The sequence below is a fragment of the Aegilops tauschii genome, chromosome 1 (genome assembly GCF_002575655.3).
Source record: "Aegilops tauschii subsp. strangulata cultivar AL8/78 chromosome 1, Aet v6.0, whole genome shotgun sequence".
Taxonomy (NCBI): Eukaryota; Viridiplantae; Streptophyta; class Magnoliopsida; order Poales; family Poaceae; genus Aegilops; species Aegilops tauschii.
In genome coordinates this window covers 155,352,470-155,363,780 of record NC_053035.3, presented here as the reverse complement: position 1 = coordinate 155,363,780, position 11,311 = coordinate 155,352,470, and the positions used below count along the sequence as shown (strand labels likewise).

Genomic DNA, 11,311 nt, shown 5'->3' with positions numbered 1-11,311 from the left:
GTGGGTGACATGGTGAGGGGGAAATGAGCTCATCTTTGTTCACTCTGTACATAACATGCACGAACGATGTTGGAAGAGCGTTCGCTTTTTTTGGATAAAGGAAGAGCGTTCGCTTGGGGAGCCTAAAAATCAACGTCTTATTTTTATCATTTGAGTTTACTAAAGGATGTGCATCCGAAGCCAGAGGCGTTCTCTTTTCAAGAAAATAAATATGTTTGGCAGGGTGAGGCTCCAGCTTTTGTTTGTGATCTTGTAGCCAACGATTCGACAGCTCTTATTGGTTAATAATAATGTAAAGCTCTCTTCAGTCTAGCATATTTACACCGGCGAATTGAGTCCATATTTTCCTTTCTTGGCGTAAGGCAAATCGATCCATCATATATAGCATCAGGACATTCCCCAAATGAACCAAAATTACGATCAGATCCCCTCAAGGGGAGACCTGAAATCCATCCATCCATCCATCCCCGCTTGTTAAGGGAAAGGTGGCAAAATACCCCACTGGTGCAAGAGCCCCTGTCCGGTTGTTACCTCCAGCACCAGGAGAGCCAACACGGCCAGCATAGCAGCACGTCCATTCCATGTCTCGGCGCTCTTCGTCCAGCCCCACTCCCACACAATCACCGGAGGAGGCAGCATGTCGCGTTTCGAGTCGTAGGCTGCTAGCAGCTCCTCCACGCTTCCAAGTGGCACCAGTGACTGCAAAGATAATTCACCATTTTTCACTGGAAATTCCTACTGTGAACGAGTGTAAGTCTGCTTCTTGATTAAATTAAAAATTGCAGTTCCTGATGCCAATTCCTTCAAATTTACAAACTACTGGATGTTCAATTATTTAGGATATCGTTCAAGGAATCACTACTATGCTGACCACGGAGTGATCAGCGCTTTGACCACAATCAGATTTTCATACAAGGGGTGTCCCATCTAGGGCATGTTTTTGCATGTCACTTATGTTTAAACCATTTTAATATTATCTGCTGACCCTAATTCAGTATTTGGTCTCAAGTCTTATAATGCTACATACTAGTTACACAAAATCAGCTCCAATTTGCACCAGTATATTCTGAGTCATATAGGTTCATTGAATCACCAGGCCTGTGTTTAACTCTAGGTTGAAAAAACCACATGCATATTACTCCCTCCGTATCAAAATATAAGACGTTTTTTGATACTCCATTTGTATAAAAAAACGTCTTATATTTTGATAGAGGGAGTAGAATATTGGAAGCTGACATGATTGATTCACATACAAAACACGAATAGAAGGCATTTTGCATGTCCTGTGATACTTGTTACCTGTCGAGCCTCAAGGTTGGAAACTGCCATTGCGCCAACATAAGGCAGGCTTTCGATAACAGCATCCGCCAGATCTGAAATGAATGTGGGCTCACAACCTAAAGCGGGAACTCGTCCCCAGTGCTTGATACCAGATTGCAAAGCCAGCTCCTTGTATTCGACGTCAATTTCTTCTAACGTCTCAATGTGTTCGCTGACAAAACTGAAGAGAGAAGACAAGAATAAACAATGATGATTATCAAACTAATAGTTTAGTTTATAAGGGGCATACTGCATATAGAGTATCACTTTAATTACGACAGCAGAAACCAAGTTAAGAGAAGTATACCTAATGGGAACTGCTAGAAGACTCTTTACCCCCCTCTGCCCAAGAGCAATAATTGTCTCGTCAGTGTAGGGTTTCAGCCATTCCACTGGTCCTACTCGGCTCTGGAAATTTATGCCAATATGTTAGTTTAGAAGGCCAGGTAACACTTCAAATAAGACTAAGCATCACTTTTATCTGCTGCTGTACTTGGACTGGAGCAACCACCATATCGATGTTATGCTAGCAATGCACACTACATAGGCTCCCCATTTGGATGGTGATTGCAAAAGCCAAGGAGTACTGTAGTTGCTTACGTAAAATACACGGGGTATCAGCATGTGATGTATTGACCTGATAAGCAAGTGTACATGGATTTGCCATTCCTCTTTTTTCGAGCTCCTCCATGATAAGATCCACGCACTCTTCCATCTCTGCTTTATACGGATCACCAGCTTCTTCAACGTATGCCAGAGGAACTCCATGAGCACTGAAAAATATCATAACCTGCAAATCTCATGTCCCATCAGGTATAATATTTCATTCATCAGAACAAAGAAACTGAAAAGGCTAAGATCTGTCTGAAGTTAAGAAAACAAATGGATGCAAAATAGGAATAATCTAAGATGTATCTTCATCAATCATTAGATATTTTTGCTTGAAGCTTATCATACTAGGGTAACTGCTGTAGAACTGGATGAGGTGCTTTCTTTGTTGCAGGACTTTCGCCTTGAGCATCAGCCGGACCAAAGGTTCATCGTTCACGGTCTGCCCTTCTCCAAGAATGCGTACGCACAGATCATTGCAGAAGATGACGTCGACCCCAACGCAGCACTAATCTGGGTTTCCAAAGCTCCCAACAAGGTGAAGGTATTTGCATGGCTACTGTTCAAAGATAGGCTCAATAAAATAGCAAATCCACTCCGCAAAGGTATTGGGTCCAACAGCTCCTGCCCAATATGTGTTGCTCCTTCAGAAGATGTGCTACACCTCTTCCTCCTGCGCCCTTCTGCATGTCAGGTTTGGTGGCGGTTGGGGCTCATGCCGCCGGACAGTCTACACCAAGCTTGGGACTTCGGTGCACTAGAGGGGCTCAAACCTTCGGTTTGGCCCACTGTCCTCCTCTGTGACATCTTGACTTATTAGGAATGATAGACTACTCATATCAACAAGGAATTCCTTCTTTTTCAGGAGCCCATCCGAAAGGAATCTCAAAGTTAAGCATGCTTGGCTTGAAGCAATATGAGAATGGGTGACCGACCCGGAAGTTGATCCTAGATGCGCACGAGTGAGGACAAAGTGCACAAGAAAGACTAGTGTTGGTCTGTGGGGACAGTCTCGATCCCGCCAGGCATAACGGTCGGGAACCGGTGGCTGTGGCCGAGGCGTTACAAATGGTATCAGAGCCGACCCTCGCGGTTTCATGGGCTTGTGCGGGTCAGTGGCCCAGACATGTACATGGAACGTGTGGCCCGTGGTGGCACACGACATGGACACAAATGGATGTTGGTATTGGCGCATATACGTGTGCTCTGTTTCTGCAGCGCTTTGCAGTCATTGGCGATGTGCAGTGGCGACTTGAAGTAGTGCAAGAGGAAGTTGCTGCAGCAGCGCTCGTTCGTGGTTGGCGGCAGCCATGGAGTAACAAGAGCGCTTCTCTCTTTCCTTGATGGCGTCGCGTGCAGCGGAGGATCCAACCGGAAGTGAGCCGCCGCCGACAATAATGGTCCCCAACCCGTGATAGTCCTGGGGCGCCTCTGCAGCCCCGAGACGCGGTGGGTCGTGGCGGACCGTCGCCCACGCAGCCGGCGAGCGGTGCCGGCCGGGGTTGATGTTGCCTCTCGTGATCAGTTGTCCTGATGGGTGCGGCATCGGTTGGGCAGCCATCATCTTAGGGGCTTGGAACATCCAATCTGGCGGCAATGGTGATGTCCGCCGAAGTCAGATCGATCTAGACCTGCAGCAGGTGATGCGGAGCTGTCGATGGTTCCCTTGTGGACTGGCAATTCCGTGGTCATTCATGTCTCAGATGATCCGTTCACTGCGTAGATGCATGACGGTATTTGTGTCCTTCCCTCGGTATGATTTGCTGTTGCGGATGAGGATGACAGAGATGGTGGCTGCGTGCGGTGTTGTTGTCTGGTTCTGATTAGCCATTGGCCGCTACTTGTGAGGATGGTGCGGGTACTCTGGATTGTCCCGAACATGGGATTTTGGCAGTGCCAGCGACCATCGTTCCTCATCGTTGACTTCGCTGTGTGGTGGTGAGCAATTTTGCCGTGGCTTGACCATCTGCTCGCCCTGCATGGCCATCACTCGGACTGTGCGCGTAAGCAGCTGCTAGGATTGTGGCAAGTGGAGGTGGCATCATATAATGACTTCGGTTGGGTGGTACTTCTCAAGTACCCGGTCTCGAGAAAATCAGAAGCCCGACCCCCGCTCCGCTCCCGCGAGCGGACGGGGGAATCCCTAGCCCTCCGGCCCCGTCCCTCTCCCTCCTGCCGCTCCCTCCCGCCGCCGCCTGGCGGCGCCGCCGGGCGAAGCCCGGCCGGCGTAGGCGGCGGCGGGGCCTCTTCTTCCTCTCCGCGCGGGGGCTCGGGTTGGCGCGGGACAACCTGCCGTCGGGGGCGTCGGGCTGCTGCGGGGCTCGGCGGCACTACAGCGGGCGCGTGAGGCGGCGTCGGCGGCGTCTGGCGGCGGAGCCCGGCGGCGGCGCAGCGGTGCCTTGCTGTTCCGGGGTGGTGTGGTGGCTGCATCATCGGTGGTGGCGGGTTGACCTTATCCCTGCCAGATCTGGCACGGGATTGGCTGACGGCGCAGGGCCAGGGGCGCGGGGGCGGTGGGTGCGTGCTGCCGGCGTGGATCCAGCGGGGCAGTGCGCGCCCGTCGCGGTGGTGCGGCTCGGCTGTGAGGCAGGTGGCGGCGCGACCGTCCTGGATCTGGCGTGGGATCCGGGTGGACGACGTGGGTGGGGCAGCGGCCTCGCGTAGCCGTTGCTCCGGCCATGGGCGGCGGCGCTCGGAGGTCCGGCACGTGGTGGTGGCCTCCCGGGGGCGCGGCGGCTACACGATGGTTTGGCGGATCTGCCCGTGGCGAAGGCCGGCTTTCTCCGGCGTCAGCTCGTTTGCGGTCGGACCGCTTCGACCGTCGCTCCATCTCCTCGTCGTCCGGGCGATTCTTCGGTCGAAGGGCTGGCCCTCTCCCAGCTGCGGTTCATCGCTCGTCTCGCGCCCGGAGCTGCAGGACGGAGCTCGTCTTGCGCCCGGCAGCAGGACCGAGCTCGTCTCGCGCCCGGCTGCAGGATGGAGCTCGTCTCGCGCTCGGGGCTGCAGGACGGGCGGTGGAGGCCAGTTTTGGCCGTCCTTTTGGGTCTCTGCGTTGGGGGTGGTACAGGGGTGCGAAAGGCGGGGCCTTTCCGCTCGTCTCTTCGGCTGGAGTAGCGGCGGGTCTCAGGTCAGGTGGTGCCTTGGTCTTGAAGAGGTAATACCCTACGTCCTGCTTCGATTTCAAGGGGGTACAGAGTACATGTGATCTACAGCAATATCGTGTGTATATGAGTTGTTGTCTACATAGGTCGGTTGCATCTAAGGGCAATAATGGAGAAGACTACCTCTGAATCTATTGAGTACACGCCAAGTCTTTGGAATCTTCAATCCTGGCTCTCCTGGGCTCGACAAACGAGGCCCACTTGGTTTATCTTCATGGGGGTCCTCGGCCCAGCCTATATGGCTGGGGGCCGACGTGGCTAGCACCCCCTAGTCCAGGACACCATTACGGAGTGTTACAAATCTATGTGACATTTTGGCTTAATATGAACGATAGACTACACATATCAACAAGAAATTCTTTTTTTTTGGGTAGTCCATCCGCAAGGAACCTCAAAGTTAAGCATGCTTGGCTTGGCACAATTTGAGGATGAGTGACCGACTAGGAAGTTGATCCCGGGTGAGCATGAGTGAGGTTATTCAGAATTTTTTTACTGAGGATGCGTTCTCTAGAAAAGAAACTTCCGAAAGAGTGATTCCTATTGCTCCCTTACAAAGTTAAATATTCTACCCCCTTAAGCAGTTCCAACCAGAGCCTGTGTTAGGATGAGTGGCTAAATTTTATTACGTTATTAGTAACCTAGATGACAACGTTTCTGTCTTAATGTATGCCCAGTTTGAAAATATTAAGCATTGGCAATTCGGCACACATAGATTGCCTGAAAGAATGGCCTAGTATTATATTTTGTGTTACAGCAAGGAAATCGCCTCCAATATCAACAGCCTTCTACTACTTTCAGTCAGGAGAGCACACCAAGAACATGAAACATGGTTCTTACCTTCTGCGGTTTTGGAAATTTCAACAACTCCTTCTCGATCAAAGTTGTCATGGCCTTAATATATCCTTCACGCTGATACCAAGAAGGAATAACCGTATGTTGCATATTGACCAGATACTCATCCTCTCTAACATTGCAGCTGAATGTGTCACTCGTATAATCTTGAAAAGCGATGTGCAACTCATCATTTCAAATTACTGTACTTACCTGAATATGCTCTCCAGAAGACGGAGACTTGAACCACTGGTCGATATGGAGAACTGGGGGTAAAGAGGTAGTACAACAAGTTTTGTGATTCCATCCTTTTTTATCTGCAATGCAAAGAGGACAAACTAATATCTAGTGCAACGAAATACTATAAGTTACGGTAAGATATCTAAGTAATTTACCATATCTATAATAGCATTGATTTTGAAAGTTTTGTGAACTTTGAATATTCTTTTTGTATGTTAGAAGATTTAAAACTGCATCTCAGATTACCATACTATTGCCAATCACAATCCAAAAGTAAATAATGTGTTAAAGAGTATTAGTATAGGTCTAGGTCTCTTTACGTAGTAATCTAGATTTTCTTCCTTATACCCCAGGTCTATTGTACTATACTATATTTGTCCCATTGGCCATGCAGTACAATCTAAGTTGCCCCTCCATGGTATCCTGAGCCCAGGTTTAGTGTTTTCTGCTCCGGTGCCGCAGCTCGTTTCTTCCCAATCGGATTGTTTTTCCCAGTGTCCACGGTCAATCTTGATCTCTCAGGGCTGATCAATTTTTGGTCTGATCCCCACCTCTGGAGTTCGTCCCTCTCTGTGACCATCAAAGGAACTCCAGACTTAGTCCCGACGGCGTCTGCTTACCTGGAGCTGTCACTGCCACTCTTTGCACAATGCTGCTGCTAGCATTCTGCTCTTCCTATTGCTACCGCTAGGTGCTGTCGCTCGCCCATCAGCTTGCCACATCTTGCTCCCGTTGCTGTTCCAATGCTATCTTCAGAGTTTCTGCTGAGCTAGCTTCTATAAAAGAAAAAAGGTTAACATGGATCGTTTCGCCGAATCCGTCTTGCACATGCACCTTCCAATTGGTGTTGCATGCTCAACCGCTAGTTGCTACTCGTCACTACTCCTTGTCGGCATCTCAACTGCACGGCCTCCTCCGTAGCCTCTTCTGCAAATACGATGGTTCCTGCATAATTATTGTTGTAATCTGGGGTAGCGACTTGGAAAAAGTCGAGTCTGCAGTTGCGACTAGTCACGACTCGCGACTCGAGTCGACACTAAGTTGAGTCGACATTTTTTTTGCGACTCATCGACTAGTCGACGACTAGTCACGCGACTCGAAAACCATGGTTGTAATAAAATCTAGCTATTGCTCTCATTAAATAGCGCATTAGGCAATTTCCCTTTTTGGCACGTGCCGATGGAACCGCGCCTAAAGCCATCGAAGAGCTTAAATCCGCCGTTCAATGTCACCTTCTATCATAGCATTGTCGGCAGCCTCCGCTACTTGGTTCACACTCGCCCGGGCATCAGCTTTGCCGTCGGCATGGTGAGCCACTTCATGGCGGCGCCCACAAGAGAGCACATGAGCGCCGTCAAGCACAGGTACATAGCGGGCACGCTCCACTACAGCTGCAGCTACAGCAGGAAATCCGGCGACACGAGACTCGTCGGCTACAGCGACGCTGACATGGCTGGCGACATCGACAACCGGAAGAGCACCTCAGTCACACTGCTCTTCTTCGGCTATTGCCCGGTGTCTTGGCAATGTCGGAAGCAGAAGGTCATCTCGCTGTTCTCCTGCGAGTGTACATCGCCGCCGCCACAGTGGCATGCCAGGGCATATGGCTTGGGCAGCTCCTCGGCGATCTCCACGGGACAGATCCTCTCATCGCCAGCCTGGACAACAAATCTTCGATTCAGCTCTGCAACTTCATCAAAAGGCTGCATTGAGGATGGAAAGATTGCCGTCAACTTCATCGGCACCTGCGATCAGCTCGCGGACATATTCACCAAGGCACTTGGGCGTGTCCAGCTCGAGGTACTTCGGGAAAAGATCAGCGTCATGGAGGTGAAATAATTGAGCAACAATTAGCTTAGGAGGAGTTTCTTGTAATAATCTAGACGTTTGTGGTGTATGCTACAGCTTGTGTTTTCTTTTTTAGGACTTGTTGAGCTGTGCCCTCAGCAGAACCCTCTTGTACTCTCTCTGTGTTTGTCTGTACTGTACCTTCATGTGTGTGTGTGTGTGTGCGCATGCATTGTGAACTTGTGTTGGGCTGTTGGGCTGTGGTGGTTTGCTTTTATCTATAAAGCGGGGCGAAAGCCTTTTTCGGTAATAATCTAGACGTTTCTCTCATTAGATAGCGCATTAGGCTATTTTCGTTTCCTTGTCATGGCAACACATTTTCTACCATTTGTTATCAGTAACTTCTGATACTGACAGTATTGAATTCATGCACCAACCAGTTGCTCCGAATGTCCAGACTCATGGAGAGAGGCGGGCAATGTATTTCAATAGACAGAAACAAATGCCAGAAAATTATCAATAAAGTAAACAGCAGAACCAAACTAGCATAATGGAGACATGAAAAGCCCCTACTTGTTCTATAGCTTCCTCGGTGAAGGGATGCCAGTACCGCATTCCCACGTACACCTTAGCAGGGATATCCTTTCCACATAATGCTTCCATAAGTGCTTCTCCCTGTACAAGGTTCCCATAAAATGGTAAAACCATAAAATGAAATATAATATAGGATGCATATAGTTTATGGGAAGATATGAATAATATAGGAGAAGTGAGGAGACCTTAACTAATTTACTTAGCATCATAATGATATAAATAGGTCAACGCCTAAGGGAAACAACATATTTTCTTGCTCAACATCAAATAGAAGTATTCTTGTCAGGTGACTCATTAACCCATCTAGCAGTGCGACATTGGCTTGAGGGAACATTACAAGAACGAAATGAGCCTAACTCAATTATTTGGGGAAGTGGATTTACAGCCCCACCACCTGAGTTCAAGTCCCCACGGATGCAAATATGGGTTCCTACATATACTGTATGGGTTTCCTCTATGGTTATTTTCTTCAAAACAAGTGAACATTATAAATGGTTAGAATAAATATTACAATAATTATTCACAACATGCATGGTTGTGCATTATGCTGCATCTTGCTCAGACAATTAGCTGCTGAACAGATCGCTATATTGTTAGGAGTTGTGACTCATGGACTAGGCGTAGGTGGTTTCGAGTGATCTTATATTATGAGTAGCAAGCAGTTTCTTTTGTTTTTGTTTCACTTATGCTCCTTGGTGATAAGTGCAATTCCAGTGCTTCCTAGGATTATGGAGACAATCTTTTTTCAACATTTTACTGTCATTTGGGCAGATAGCTTTAATTCTGCTGAACAGTAGGTTTAATGTGTGATACAGAACTATTTTTTAGTTATGTTGTTCAGTAGTGAGTGAATTTCAGTAATATCCATTGTGTTAAGAGATTCACTTGTGCAGGATCCATGAGAAGTTAGCAATTAAGACAATACAAGATTACAATGCACCTGCGCATCAGTAATTTGTCGAAGAGGTGAACCACCACCTATGGATGCATAACCTTCCTTGCTCTTTGGCGCTCTTGCAACAGAAATGAATTGTGCTAGCGGCTTCTGCAGAAAGCGGAACGCCCTAGGAAGACGGATGATATCCTGTCATAATGTATCATGAGATAGCCAATGAGTAGGAGAAAATAAGTTGCAGTGTGATTTCCTCAAAAGCACTTGTAAGGAGGCACATCTGAACTTCTGAAGCTCTTTATTTTTTAGCTACAAAATGTATCCCATGATTGTAGAACTTGATGCAAAGCTCCAAGGTTGATTTGGCCTTTACAATTTGATGAGAAGTACTCCCTCCGTAAACAAATATAAGACTACTTTAGTGATGTAAACGCTCTTATATTTCTTTACAGAGGGAGTACAAAGTAAATTGTTGTACATTTCCAGGAAAATGATAAATTCTTGCTCGACATAATCTTTTGGGCGAAATGAAGACTGGGAAATATAGCAAGTGAAAAAACTTAAGAGGCTCATAATTGCATATGAGGATGGTAATTACCGGATCAGCAAAGAGATTAAACAAGAAAGGCTGGACATCATCAAGGGTCTCTGGGCCTCCAAGGTTTAGCAGCAGAACGCCGATTTTCTCATTGGCAACAAAAAGTTTCCGGATATCGGACTGCGCAGTGAGAACCGCCTCTGATGCGGATGAAGATGCACTAAAATGTTGCCTCGAGTCAGGTGGCGGCTGAGAAGACCTACCTAGCTTGCATTTGCAGGACAAAGGCTTGATGCGGCAACATTGCCCAAGACAAAGTCCCGTGGCGCTACCAATCGAAGAAGATTTAATTGAATATGCCCTCGAGAGACTGAGCCTGCTTGGACAAGGAACGGAACACCAGCTATGTAGGTATGCGCTGGAATCCCATCTCCTGAACCAAAACCCCAAACCACCAATCCCCATTAGAGACCACATGCATCAAAACAATTAGTCCCAGCCGTATTAGGAGCTATTGGTAGTATTACCTAGATAAATTACGCGGTGCAGGCCCAGGAGCGAGCCTGACGTGGAGCATGGATATCGAAATTTGTTGGGAAACCGAGCGAAATTAGTACTCAGACGGGAGGGAAATCCGCAACGAACTGCATGGATAGGAGAAGACAGGAGATTCAGGTTAGAGCAAAAAATAAGAGGTAATCGGAACAAGCCAGTGCATTTCGGGTTCCTTATCGCCTACCGAAGAAATCAAATCCGAGGAGGCGCGGAGGTACAAGAGAACTTGTTTGAGGTCCCTGTTTATGACGGGGAGGAGAGAGAGGATTCGGGCTTCGGGGGAAGAAGCGGAAGGACGAAGTGGCAAGTGGCAGCGGAAGGAAGCGAGAGGATAGGGTTCGAATGTTGGAACGGTGGAAACTTTTCTAGAGATTTATTATTATATTTGATTTGACTTTTGATCAAAATATCTTCCCAAGGGAGGGGCGCGCCACCGGCTTGCCTGCTCGCCCTGGTGCCCGTGCTGCCGGCCCATCCATTTTTCGTCCAACGTATGTCTCCTTCCCGCCGTTCCTTCCCGCCAAAGAAAAACCAAAGAAATCTCGTATTTCCTTGTAATAATCTTTTCAGAAACAAAGTAACGAGTTCGGCCTGTCATTACTCCTGTAAAGAATATTGGAGTACCCATTTTGTGGGGCTTCGCGGGCAAGGAGGCTCTCCATGTCGTCTGTTTGCTATTGGCGTGCCACAGGTGCCTTTCGTGGGCTCCCCACACTGTTCGATCTACCCGGGCAGCGTGCACTCAGACGACCTGCCTCGGGGTCCATGGCGGATGGACCACGG

At 48.2% G+C, this 11,311-nt stretch overlaps 1 protein-coding gene across 2 annotated transcripts; it reads right to left on the bottom strand.

Moving 5' to 3' along the window:
* Positions 1-236: 236 nt before the first annotated feature.
* Positions 237-10,908, bottom strand: LOC109778252 (ferrochelatase-2, chloroplastic). Of its 2 annotated transcripts, XM_020336797.4 has the most exons (11): positions 10,713-10,908; positions 10,501-10,617; positions 10,034-10,406; positions 9,484-9,627; positions 8,523-8,624; positions 6,135-6,238; positions 5,928-6,054; positions 1,958-2,110; positions 1,628-1,728; positions 1,300-1,501; positions 237-699 (listed from the first exon to the last, which is right to left on the bottom strand). In XM_020336797.4, the coding sequence occupies exons 2-11, from the start codon at positions 10,548-10,550 to the stop codon at positions 475-477; spliced, it is 1,581 nt and encodes a 526-aa protein (XP_020192386.1). In that variant the 5' UTR covers positions 10,551-10,617; positions 10,713-10,908; the 3' UTR covers positions 237-474. The 2 variants fall into 2 exon arrangements, with proteins under 2 accessions (XP_020192386.1, XP_045089426.1); XM_045233491.2 differs by lacking the exons at positions 5,928-6,054; positions 6,135-6,238 and having other exon boundaries at positions 10,713-10,889.
* Positions 10,909-11,311: the final 403 nt, after the last annotated feature.